The sequence below is a fragment of the Oratosquilla oratoria genome, chromosome 28 (assembly GCF_046742065.1).
Source record: "Oratosquilla oratoria isolate Oo_2021 chromosome 28, ASM4674206v1, whole genome shotgun sequence".
NCBI classification, from domain to species: Eukaryota; Metazoa; Arthropoda; class Malacostraca; order Stomatopoda; family Squillidae; genus Oratosquilla; species Oratosquilla oratoria.
In genome coordinates, this window is record NC_134804.1 from 23038368 (window position 1) to 23052879 (window position 14512).

At 40.8% G+C, this 14512-nt stretch overlaps 1 protein-coding gene across 2 annotated transcripts in view; it reads left to right on the top strand.

The window, feature by feature from the left end:
• The first annotated feature begins 12024 nt into the window (after positions 1–12024).
• pico (ras-associated and pleckstrin homology domains-containing protein pico) overlaps positions 12025–14512 on the top strand; it is a 40825-nt gene continuing 38337 nt past the window's right edge. Inside the window, exon 1 of one of the 2 annotated variants that reach the window (XM_076211020.1) lies at positions 12025–13039. In XM_076211020.1, coding sequence (XP_076067135.1) covers positions 12599–13039 — 441 coding nt within the window. In that variant the 5' untranslated portion in view covers positions 12025–12598. The remainder of the gene's footprint in view (positions 13040–14512) is intronic. The other variant, XM_076211021.1, reaches the window with a different exon arrangement.

A 14512-nucleotide genomic window follows, 5' to 3' on the forward strand; every position in this document is an offset into this window, starting at 1 on the left:
GATTACACCGCTACTACCTTTCAGTTATACATAAGAAGTACACCCAATGTTGTTACGGGCGTTCCTGTTGGAGCATTGTTACTGAAGGTCCAACCTTATTGCCTGTGTACCATCGAGCAGTGTGCCACCGAATGTTAGCACTGACTAGACAAATCGAAATCTTGGCCATCAAGCAATTTAAAGTATAGCGTGAGGTCCACCACACTTTAGCGTGAGATCTACCTCCCGTTAGCACTATAGCGTGAGGTCTATCATTTCCATACATTTATTTTATCGATAAACACATATTTTGTACATATCCTAGGAATGATTAAGATAATTGGATTTCTAATTACATTCATATTAAAGGAAGAAATGTAAAAATAAACATGTTATCATATATTTTCATACATTTATTCTAGCGATACACACTTCGTACATCTTCTAAGAATGACACAAATAGGTTAGGTTAGGTTAGGTCAGGTCACGTGGACAGGTCACGTTTTTTATGTATTTGAGCAGGTCACATGTTTGATGGGCAGGTGCGGGGAGCGTCTCTGAAGAACGCTGGTCACGCGGTAGACCTCAGGCAGCACCTGGGTAGGCGACATATGGCGGTAGACCTCACGCTATAGTACATACATACATACATATACCATAAGCTTATCCCCCTTACACGGGGGGTAGCCAAAAAGAAAAAGGCATAGAAATCACTCCCACCTATTTCATTTCCCATAAATTCCACTCCCCTCCACCCTCCTCCCTCCCTCCTATCTTGGCACTTCCTGGATGACGGGTCATCCCTGTACCCTGTCCACTGCCCTGGGTCAGAAGCAGTCGCAAGACACAGCATATCCACAGCATATCCACAGCAAGGCCGCTTCATAAATTCGGCGACCCCCCTCTCCGTTCCCTCACGCTTTAGTAGCCCCATTTAAAGAAACTAAGGATCCATTCCCACAAAACGAGATTCCTCGCAGTAGACCTCAAAATTTGATGGAAGGAATGGAGAATGTCAGTTGCGATATCGGGGAACTGGATGAGGTTCAAAGAAGGGCGGGGGGAAATCTGTGCAGCCACAGGACAGTCACCGCCTGATCTACTATGGAGGTGAAAAGAAAGGTCCAGTAGAGCAAGATTCTTGACTGATTACACACACAGCCACACAGCCACACACTCAAAGGATGAAGGTCGGTGACCAGTGGAGTCCCAGGTCGCTTCTGCCATCCATGATCACGATCTCTCCTTCCCAAAGAGGGTAAGGACGGCGTAGTCTTACGGAGGGCTTTTCGAAGCAAAGGGTAACAGTGTGATGCCTGCACCACGATCTCCTTGCTGCCAAGCAGACTCGATGGACCTCCACACCGACCTCGCACCCAAATAGCTACGCTCTAAACCATTTGGCTAGCGAACATCGGTATAATGGACATGATATGCGTAAATGATATGATAGAAGGTACGACAAGATACACTAACATGTTTTTAGAGGATTGTGAGAAGAATATAATAGATGAGGGATATTCCAGCTTGTTATAATATATCCACATGGGGCCAATCGTGGAAAATGAACTTTACCATTAAAAAGGGCAAGATGATTAGAAATGGGTTTAAAAAAAAACTATCAATGGGAGATAGTATATTTAAAAAGCAAAAGATCAGAAAAAATTGGGATTGTCAGTCACAGGTACCTCGTCGCCTGACAAACAAAATCGTGTGTGAAACATACAGACATTGATGTGTATAAAAGTACTTTTTCATTGTATGGACGAGATGATAAAAATCATAGAGCATCTGATCCACCCTCGATTGTTATTATTATTATTACTATTGTTATCATTATTATTATTATTATTATTGTTATCATTAGTATTATTATCATTATTATCATTATTGTTATTATTATTATTATTATTATTATTATTATTATTATTATTATTATTATCATTATTATTATTATTGTTGTTGTTGTTGTTTATCATCATGATGAGTACGATTATTCTTATTCCTATCATTGTTAATTTACTGACATTTTCTATTCATATATTTGTTTATTGTCATTATTATCATTTCCGTTGAAATCCACAAGAAAGTGAACGAAGGACTTGCAAGTCCCAGGGGTGAGCATCGAAGCATACAAAGTGCTGGGAATGCTCAAGACAAGATAATATACATTATGACTTTCTTCTTACCACACTCTGTCAGGTACAAATACGCTCGTGCGTGCGCACGCACGCACACATACACACACACACACACACACACACACACACACACACACACACACACACACACACACACACACACACACACACACACACACACACACACACACACTCACACACACACACACACACACACACACACACACACACACACACACACACACACACACACACACACACACACAAGCAAACACATACGCATGTATGTATGCACATACGCATACGCGTACGTTCTAACGAAGCGAGAGCTACGCGCTCTCCTGCCAAACCATCCTTACATGAATTAGGTTTTTCAATGTGTGTGTGTGTGTGTGTGTGTGTGTGTGTGTGTGTGTGTGTGTGTGTGTGTGTGTGTGTGTGTGTGTGTGTGTGTGTGTGTGTGTGTGTGTGTGTGTGTGTGTGTGTGTGTGTGTGTGTGTGTGTGTGTGTGTGTGTGTGTGTGTGTGTGTGTGTGTGTGTGTGTGTGTGTGTGTGTGTGTGTGTGCGTGCTTGTGTGAACGAGTGTATATGCGTGTGCATACACGCACTTGTCCATTACCGGATGGTGTTGTTTACATGTCTACGTGTATAAGTGAAATCCTTCCTTAACCTGATGTTACATGTTGCAATCTTTATACTGCTTCCGTACCCCAATATCAATGAGCAAAAATGTGAATCATGATGAGACCCGAAACCGTGCAAATATAAGAATATAAGAACATAAAAATGAAGGAGACTACAAGAGACCAGAAGGCCTACACTAGGCAGTTCCATGTCCATTAACACCTGCCATCCCCATTCATAAAGTTATCTAGCCGTTTCTTTAAACAACTGATAGTTTCAGCGCTCACTACATGGTTACTATGTCTATTCCATTCTTTGATCACCCTATTTGTAAACCATGTCTTGCCTATTTCCCTCTTAAATCTAAATTTGTCCAGTTTAAATCCATTACTGCAAGTCTTGTCCTGTCGTCTTAATATGGTGACCTTGTTTGTGTCACCCTTGTTAAAGCCTTTGATTCACTTAAACACCTCTATTAGATTACCCCGCATTCTATGTCTTTCCAGAGGGTGTAAGTTAAGGTGCCTAAGCCTCTCTTTGTAAGTTAAATTTCTAAGCCCATGAATCATTTTGGTCATTCTCTTCTGTACTGATTCTAGTGAATTGGTGTCCATTCTATAAGACGGAGACTAAAACTGTACCGCATAGTCAAGGATGGGTCAAATGAACGCTAGATAGAGTTTGATAATTGCCTCTGTACTTCTATTCGTAACCGTCCTAGCAATGAAACCTAATGCTCTGTTAACTTTATTCCTGGCTCTAGTGCACTGTTTCTTGGATTTAAGGTCAGAACTCACTAGAACTCCCAAATCTGCCACGCACTCAGTTCTCTCTAAAACGTGTTATCTAAGTTATATCTATTTTCGGGGTTGTGTAGCCCTACGTTTAACACACTGCACTTTGAGATATTGAAGTTCATTTGCCATTTTACTGACAATGTGAAAAATTTAAGATCATCCTGCAGAATCTCGGCGTCGTCTCCTGACCTAATTAGGCGTCCTATTATAGTGTCGTACGCAAACTTACTAACATCAATATTAATCCTATTCTCCAACAAGGGACCCAAAACTGAGCCCTGGGGAACTCCGCTAGAAACACTACCCATTTGGATTTTACACCATTTATGGTGGCCCGCTGTTTTCTGTCACTGATCCAAGCTCTAATCCATTCTAACACTTTTCCTCCTATGCCATGGGCTTTGATTTTATTTAGTAGTTTCTGGTGGGGCACCTTGTCGAACGCTTTGCTAAAGTCAAGGTAGATAATATCGTAACTATCATTGTTATCTGACGCCTTATATACGTTAGTGTAAAAAGACAGATTAGTCACACATGACTTACCCTTGGAGAAACCATGCTGTGAGTCACGAATCAAATTATGTCTCTCGATGTGATCTCGAGTCTATTAACTATTATTGATTCAAGCATTTTACCTATAACTGATGTCAGACTGATTGGCCTGTAGTTGCCTATGGACGATTGATCTCCCTTTTTGAAAACAGGAACAACGTTTGCCTGCCCCTAAGCAATAGGCACAAAACTTATTAAATATTTCTGTTGAGTGGTCGCAGATTTCAAATTTACACTCGGTCGACATTTGTCACGAGATTTCAAGGGCCCTATCTCATTCGGCATTTAGAAATACGGCCTCCTCCCGCTGTGGAAGGCTTCCCTCAATTGAACAAAACCGCATAGCGGCAACTAGAATGAATACTGTTCTTGTGAATGGGAGCGATAACGTAGTTGTTTCATGATGTGCGTACACGTTATTGTGTGAAAACTTGCAGCATGATATTTCCGTTTCCATCCAATGTGTGTAAGAAAGACTTTTCTCCGGGTGAATTTTCCGACTTTCAAAGACTACTCTCTGGGAACAAGAATGATGTAAACCTTTTTGACCGCCACCTATGTCACTACTTCAAATAGTGTTTAAATGATCCCCGTCGAAATAGCCATCAGTAAGTGAGATGCCCATCAAGTTTACTTTGATATGTATGACTGGGTCGATTGTATATTAATATGGACCCCCTATCCTCACCCTATCACTTACTTTACGTGTTTGTACACGACTGCTTAAACAAAGTTTCCCCCTACCACGATGGAAATAAGCGTACATGCTTTTTTGTGTTATCCTCAGCAATTTGCAATTATTATTTCGAACTATGTGTTCTTGTCATTATCTGCACTTCATGTATATTGATTCTTTGCCAAATAAATTTATTATTTATTATTATAACCAAAAGCACAAGACTGAAAAACGACACGCAAGCGCGGTCGACACCTACAAGCTTGGCGTAAAAGCGCAGCAAATCGGCTCCACTACACGCTCCTCCACACCGGCATCCTCAACCCCATACGAGCCGAGTACAAAAATAACATTTCCTAAGACCAACTCTTCCATTACTGTCAATACCAGGTAACGACTTCCCGGACCTGAAAAGACGCCTGGCCACGCTCTTAGAGCTTCTGGATGATGCTGGTGGCACCACCAGTCCGGAAGGGCCGGGCCACGAGCTGACCGCAAGACAAAAGCCACTTGACGACGAGTAACAACCGCAACCGCATATAGCGTCAGATACGAGCGGAGACCGAGAGCAAGACGACCGCGGTTGGAGTTTTTTTTTTCGAGAATGACAGTAAATGTTGGATGGCGTGCGATAGCTGTGACAGTGGGCGAACCAGGTAAGACTGTTCGCTGTAGAGCTGACCACATTGGTGTGAAACTGCATGAAAAAGAAGAAAACACTGGAACGTGAAGGAATTTAAAGTCGTATAAGATCACGCCCTGCTAATCCAAATGTATTTTGTTTAAGAGGTCATTTCTAAGATGATAGCTTCAATGTCCAGAGTTATAGATGGAGAGGAATTTTTATCCAGACGAATAGAATCTTATGATGTTAACCAGAATAGGATTTTCAAGTCCGACTCCTACCATTTTCATTGGGCTAACGGAAATAGTCTTTGACCCTCTGAGGAGCGCTTTCTAAACGAAATTGCCTGACGTTACAGAGCAAAATTATAGAACGACGACACTTCAATCTGTCTTGCACTCTCTGTTTCTATTACATTGAAAATGCTAACTGTGTTTAGCGAAACGTCTGTATACTTTTACTCAACAATAATTCCCAATGTCTACTGGAAATCTATTATTCCGTCTGTCCTGTGAAAACCAGAAATCAACGTTCAGAAGAATTGAAAGTTTACTTAAGAAGCTTTGTAGCGCCGAATGCGCAGTTGTTGAAAAAAAAAAAATAATAAATATATATATATATATATATATATATATATATATGTGTGTGTGTGTGTGTGTGTGTGTGTGTGTGTGTGTGTGTGTGTGTGTGTGTGTGTGTGTGTGTGTGTAAAGACAGACAAATATGGAGGTGAGGTGGCAAAATGAAACGTTAAGGCTAGAGTATGGAGCTTTATTCAGAACCAGACGTTTCGACCTCTTGGGCCTTCCTCAGTGGTCGAAACGTCTGGTTCTGAATAAAGCTCCCTACTCTAGGCTTAACGTTTCATTTTGCCACCACACCTCCAAAAATATATATATATATATATATATATATATATATATATATATATATATATATATATATATATATATACATATGTGTGTGTGTGTGTATATATGTATGTATATATATGTATATATATATATATACATGTATATATAAACATATACATATAATGTGCATATATACTAGTTTAAAAGCCGTACTACGCGCGGTTTTTAAGATTGCTCCTGCGAAGGGCTAATTGGGCCAACGGACCAAAACTATAGAGATTAATAATAATAATTCTTATTGGTACCCTTTCCTGCCACATTTGGAGAAGTTTGTATCATTGACATTTGATGACTACCCTCAGGCAGAAGGATAAACACCGTACCTTTCCCTCTAACTTGGAACTAGTTTTAAATGAACAGAATTGAAAATGTTTTTTAGATTCACAAAGTTTTGGTATTACTTTAAATTCAGTCATTTGTAGACATCACCCGAATTTCAAAAAGGCTTAATATGTCCGGGTTGGTTCATTGGTTGGAAAATAGATCAACTGCCAGATATTCGCATTTGTTTATTTAAGAAGATTTGGAGATTTACAAGGTTGTAATATTGTAAGTCAACGAATTATTTGACCCTGTTTTAGTAATAGAAAAAACAGACTGACACTCTCTCTCTCTCTCACGCACACACACACACACACATATACATACAATATATATATATATATATATATATATATATATATATATATATAAATGTGTGTATGTATACGTGTGTGCGTGTGTGTCTGTGTGCCTTTGTAAATGACGGTATTAATAATTCCACAGAATATGATCAATCGTCCATTGTTATATATGATACAGTAAACACCTGATATAGCACACACACAATCCTGAATCTGCATCGCCTGAGTTATATGACTAAGAAAAAATAAATAAATTCACACTGATTTCGAAATCAAATAAGCGTTTTCCCCTCCATGGATGGTGCCAGTCGTTATCAAGGCCGCATCCTTGAGCATCTGTGGTTTGGCATTTGGCTGCATTGTGTCACTTTGCGTCGTGGCTGATGAAGAAACAGACGATATACGAATATACCCACCGGCGCCACCGTCACTCGACGAACCGAATATGTAGATAAAAGAGAAGCTGAGAGTTGTTTTGTGACCGAAGTCCTGCAATGAGGTTAACATGACGTCATATCGCCTTTGTTGCAGAGGGAATGCCACGTAATGAATAAGATAGACAGACAGAATAAAAAGCAAAGTGATGCAAGGTTTAAGTGAGGCGGTCCTCTTGGCTATTGAGAGGGTTTTCACAGAGATGAATAAGATTAGGCTGTCGACAACTAGTTTGAGACGAGACGTATCACCCACTACAGAAGAAGGATTTATCCCTTCCAGATGAAGTGTTACCGTGCGTCTGAATAAAACTGTATGTATATAACCGGTATAAAATCAAAGTAAATATCCCTTGGTAAGGTGAGTAGACCTCTAGAAAGGTGACGCCCTCCATCAGCAGAATCGGATAGCTCGCCGTTAGCCAGAATAACAGATATAAATGTCTCCCCGATAACCAAGGGCTCAGTTCAGTCTTGCTATATAATACGATGTCGCCTTGTAAGCTAATCAGTTGAATGAAATCGTCTGGCATTAGGAAAAACATGAGGTGATAACGCCAGCAACAGGAACCATTGGTCTTAGACCACTCGGGTCCACGAATTCTAAAACTTGATGGAAACAATATCGGCACAGTTTAGCCGCAGCAAAAGTTGTGAAAAGCTCCATCGTGAAGAAAGGGATAAAGACAAAGTCGTATGCGATGGCATCCAGGGATGTTTTCGAACAAAGGACGATGTACGGTGTGTGTGTGTGTGTGTGTGTGTGTGTGTAAAGTAGAAATGCGGAGTAGGTAATGGTGGTATACGAGGCTGTCCCTTGAGTTTCTCGACCAAATATGTATTTTTACGTCACCGGCTAGCTAGGCCTGTCATGACAACCCTCCTCTTTTATCCGGGCTTGGGACCGGCATGGGATTTAGATGTCATTCCCCATGGCAGAGTTGGTGGTATAAAACTGCGAGCAAGTGAACCTGGCACAGTAGCGCTAAATGCCGGTGGGATGTGGCATCCCTAACTTGTATAGATTATCCTCTCTATAGCATTACTGCGAGGTAAACGCGCAAGTCATCGCATTGCACATCTTAATTTGCTACAGGAGTAATGAATGCATTTATCTCGGGGATTGCAGCGCGCGCCATTCCCAGCCAAGCTGTATTTGGTTCACATGCTCACAACTGTACGTGAATCAAGTTGATTCCGCTGCGGAGGGTTGGATACAGAGGTGAATAAGATAGACCAGTGGCAGCCAGAGGAATAGAAGGAAAGATTCCACCCAATACGGAAGAGTTTGATCCAGATAGGCCATGACACTGTCGCTATAGAGGGGAAGTGACATGAATTCATACATATATTACAGGAGAAAAATGTAATCACACATTTGTCAATCACGTGAAAAGCACTGTTGGGGTAAAAAAGAATGGGGACGGGGAATCTATATATTTCGATTGCAAACTGCAATCCTCTTCAGTAGATACAAATTGGAATAGTGAGTGCAACTTAAGTAGCACCCTTGACATGGCAATGGGGAACATTGGGAGAGGTCTCTACCCTCGGCTCACTCCGTATGTGAGGTCAGGAGGCAAATGTCTTTTTAATAGGCTGGTGATGAAAAGTCCTGAAATTATATCCGGGGACCATTGCCCCTTTGAAATGTTCATATTGGGCTGGTATTCAATTATAGTTGATTCAACCATTTTTCTCCTGAATTCACATCTAGATTTATAAATAAGCTGAGCTTTGTCCCAGTCTAAACAATGTTTAAATTGTTTGAAATGTTGGAGCTTAGCTGAGCTTTCTTGTCCATATTTAATGGAACGTTTATGTTCGATCATCCTAGTGTCCAAATTCCTCCCAGTCTGTCTGATGTAAACTAAGTCGCAACCTTTACATGGAATCGAATAAACCCCTTTGACTATGTTCTTCTTTCAACATTTGGACATTTACCACCTTTTTATTAATGGTGTTAGGGTAATAAGATATGCATATGTACATACATACATACAGATATAGGCATACATACATACATAAATACATACATGCATTTATAAATGCATAAATATGTACATAGAGTATGTGATGCCTCCACTTGTACGTCTAAGCGATATTTTGGCTTATAGTATCGTCGTTGCAGCAATGGGGTGGACAAGTCTTTATTGCACCTGTACTACAGGAATTTGTATCCATAAGAAAGCACAATCTCGGCCCTGCCGAACCATGTTTCTGTGCGTCTGTCTTTCTCGCTACCTTTGGGTACGCACCAGTGTTTATAAACAGCCGGGTCCTGTTACCAAGAGCCTAGTTCCACTCTGTACTTGCACCACATAGAGTGGGCTCGCGGTCAACACGGCCCCTCGGCCGACCGACACAGATGTCGACGTTCGCACTAACCAGAATAAAGGCAACAAACCAAGATGAGCTTCATTCACTGTCTCTGCACCATAGTCCAAGTAATGTTCACCTAATGCTATTATTATCATTATTATTACCATTATTATTACTGTATTACTATTATTATTATCACTAATATTGTCTTTAATATTATCATTATTGCTAATATCATTACTATTATTTTAAAAATGATTATCTTTATTGTTGTTGATGTTGCACGGAGGAGCTATATAGACGGTGCAAGGTTGACTAGATCTTTGTAATAGAGCTCACATAATGAAATGGTTCTTTAACAAAATGCGTGATCCTTTAAGATGGAACTTATTTCCTACTAAATGTGTATTCATAGTAAAGCTGTGAATTCAGTGAGAACTTTCATTTGCAACGCGTTGATTCGTCAGTGCCTGAATCTTCGTGACCTTTGGAGATCTGAATCTTATGTAGAATACCAATCATCCAGTGTGAACGTTGACAGGAAACCATACAGAAAAAAAACAGTGGAGAGAGTGGGGCAAGGAGGGCAATAATTATGTATCTAAATCAGTAATTATAACCACAGTGGATCTTGATTGGAAATCAATTGAGATTCTGTTGTTTGCACGAGCGAATGGAAGCGAGAATGTTCATCGTCGAGCATCGACGTCTCCGGGCAAATCTTGCCATTACTTTCCCTCTCACTTCGATTGACAACTTACACATTTTTTGCCCTACCGTTTGACGATTTTCTTATGAGAAAAACTCCCTATGCAGGAAAAAAAATCAACCTATTCATGATTCATACCTTTATTGTGGCTGTCGCCAGCTGAAGGGTTCCCCTTGCGCAGCGAAACGTTGCTTCGGGCTGATTTAAATCGCCGGGTACTGTTAAGAACATGATCAACAATGAGTGTGTTTTAGAAGATTGACAAGACAGTGCTTACAGTTCCACGAGATAATAGAGGACAGTCTAGTTTAGATCGCCTTGCATTAGCCAAAGCAATTTTGCACCTGGAGGACGTGAATTATGTGGTTGATGATCAATCTAAGGCCCGTAGCTTTGTAGCTTTTTTCGATTAACAACTTCGATACTGGCTGGTACTTTTTTATTGTGGCTGCCTAATCACCCTTCTTGAAGAGTCCCTGCATAAGCCACGACTCAATATTTTTGTTATAATTCTCAAAGAACATTGGTTACTATTGCGGAAATCCGAACTGACCCATGAAATATCGGATCTGTGCTTGTCTTGAGTTGTTGACAATTCAGTATTATTATTATATATATTCTATAAACAATGCTGCACTGTTGCAGCAATAATGAAAGATATATTTGCGTACTTCTAATAAGCCATTGGTAGTATGAGTGTCCGTAATAGTACATTGGAATTTGTATGGTGATGGACGTAGTAAATTGTCAGTTGATTATGGTCGGTACCAGACACTGTTTTCAGAAAAAGGAGCGGTGTTCGGTGTCGACAATTTTGATTAATTATCCAAATATGTTATTTCGCATTAGTATTTCCATCGCGAAACACGAGACAACACCCGTCCCTGATCATTCCACATAGTTCATAACAACTATTGCGTTGATATGGAATTTAAGATTACAGGATGTTGAGGGGGGAAGGCTTGTAACGACATTACGTCACGGTTGCAGACACATGGGCGCCAGCAGCCAAGTAACTGACCAGGGTTTCTCTTCATGTCGTCAGTTCGAGCGATCCGTGTAGGTCTGTTCGGAACCCGAGGCCTGCTGCATAGTCAAACACTCCATCTCCTTCACTAATACTACCACCACCGTGCCAACAGCTGCAAGATGGTCATGGTTCCTATGCACAGAGATCATCGCCTTGTGTTTCTAAAAGAACCTTCTTGACCTCCTCGTCTTCTTTCTCTCCCTCTCTTTCCACCCCCTCCCCACCTCAAGTCCTCACGCACACACACGCACTCGTCATCCTTCCCGTCTGCTCCCCTCTCACACCCTTCCCCCACCCCCACGGACCCCAACAAGAAGACCCTCTTCACCGCTCAACCATCCTCACCTCAGCGCGAAACATTTCTCCAAACTGCTCGAGCGTTTTTGGCTGTCGCGCAGTTAAGCTTGCAAAGACGGAGCTCCACGTCAAATACAGTATTCCTAGGCTCAAGTATAGCTATTACTGACCTGTGATACTTGGCGAAAGATTAAAAAAACTTACGTATAGAGCCGGCAAGGGAACAGAAGGGCGCGGTCCAGCCGCACGGCAGAGACAGTCCGTGCTCAGCCTGGCGGGCTCAGTGAACGTGTAGCACTACAAGAAAGCGGACGCGTTACAAAATGGCGCCCACTGAACCCCCGAGGCTGGCTTGGGTGAGCGAGGCGGCCTTGTAAGCTGCTGCTGTGGTGAAGACGAACACATCTGCTTGAGCCGTTGTGCCTGCAAGTTGATAGGTTGCTGTTGATAAGGAAATGCTGCTGATAGACTTGAGTGCCTTGTGTGATTATCTGTAATATTTTTCGGATTGCAGCAATACGCGTCATTGTCTCGGTGAATGTATGCTCGGAGACTGCGGTGTTAGCCGTTTTCAGCTGTGAGGATTATTAGACAGTGTGTGTTAATACAACATGTGTGGGCATTTGTGATCACACCCCATCAACTCTTGTGTTATGAAGTGATAATTTTGTGAAATTTAGAGGAAAATAGTGAATTGTGAAAAATGTAAGTTATACTATTGTTAATGGGAGCGGTGAGTGATCGCGGGGAGGGAGGGGCTGCGCTAGTGAACGAACAAACAGCGCCTAACTGTACCGTCGTCGACGTCGACGTCGTCGTCACCCCGAGTCAGCCAATGCGTTCGAGTTGCCCTGGCACTGACATGTTACCTCACAATGGCAATTATGAGTGATGGTGATGACAGTCATTGTGCAGTAGAAGTTTCGGAAGATTCACGTTGTAATAACCAAGATTCAGAAATGATTTCAGACCTTGGTAATACGCCACATAACTTTAAAGTCAAAGCCGAGTCGCCGTATTTAGTTCACTCATCCGAACAAGGAAATGGCGAGTCTGCCATGAACACTAACACACAGGAACAGAGACGTGATCATCCTCATACAGATGTTAATCCTGTGGAAGTTTGTGCTCATGGATCAAATATGTTGATGCAGTCGGACTGGAGTACGGGTAGTAGCAAAAATTATGATTATGCCATGGGGGATAGTGACGAGGAAACCCCCCGTCGTGATTCAGCGGACGATGCCTTGGCTAGAGCTGATGAAGACGTTGAGGCAATATTACGCCATGTCCAAGAGTTTCTAGCAGAAGAAACTGTAAGTGTATCAATTATAATGCTATTTGAGTTAATTACAATTGGTGTTATGGTGATATCAAGTGGTAATTCTATGTTGAAGTCTTTTGCACACGAGTTGAGATTTTTGTTTACATTGTTCCTAATATGGTGGCAGAGTGGTATACCGTGCGAGGATAAGGCAGCGGGTTTATAGTTGTAGGTTAGGGTAGACTGATTGCATTCATTATCAGTTGTTGACTTTTGAACCTGTTTTGTTATCATAGGTATCCAGTTTTTGTTCTATTTCTTACTTTTTTTTTGCTTTCCAAAACTTAGATATACTGTCTTCGTCAGTCTTAACATTGTCGTCAGACATTTTGATTTTTAATGTCTTCTAATACATGGCATGAATACTAGCACAGTGACAGACTGCATAACTTCACTATCAGTCACAATGCTATATTTATTAGGTAGCTGTATCCATCTAGTACTTGCAAGGTGCTCAGGTTAACTCACCTGGTGGGTTTTCTGGTAAAATTCTAGGATAATTTGCAGATATTTAACATGAGATTTGTGTTGTCCAGTAGCTACTAGCATAATATATTGCAACCTAACCATTCCTTAGAAAGAATAGATGTTTGAGATCCAAAAACAAAAGTGAAAAATGTGTGCATGATATTGTTTATTGTAATAATACTGGTTTTCCCATTCCAAGACAATTCAAAGGGTTTAAAGACATTTAGCTTGAATGTTAGCCAATATGTGAAAATTAAGCAATAGTTCCTAAAGAAGGATGGGTAATAATCCTTTAAATATCAATTAAGATTGGGTGGTGCATCCTATGTTTTAGATTAGGACAACAAAGGTGTGATGAGGCTAGTTGAATCAAGGAAGTATCCTTTAGGTAGATAAAAAAGGTTTGGTTTCATATATTGGATAAAAAGTTTATGAGTAGGGAATTTTGTAAATTGATGCCCAAAGCACTGAAGAATATATCATTTGACTTCCACTAGATCTAGGTATGCATTGTTGTCCCCTAGTGTAGAAGAACGGAAAGGATGATGTAGAGAAATAAAAGAATAATTATTTGGTCATGTATAGTTGTTTAGTTGCTTCCAGACAATTTTATTCAGTTAAGGGAAATTCTTGTGGCAATTAGCACATTAAACTTCTTACAAGATCCACTTCCTGCAGTTTGGGTCATACATATTTCTCTAGGTTGATGGTATGCAATTTTCTTTAGTCAAGAACTTAAATTGTCTCCATAGAAAACAAACTGGCAACTTCACCATAAGTAAGAATTAATTGGTCTTCTGTTTGGTACATTCATCCTCTATTAAGGACAGAAAATCCACCGTATAATTGAAGATCGATTCCTGGGAGTGAAATCATAATACTTGTAAAGTGGAGTGATAGTCTTAACAAGTTCATAAGTGATTTGAACAACTGTCAACCCCTCTGATTTGGATCAAGTGGGTATAAAGGATGCTTCTTCATACAGTATATCAAAGTG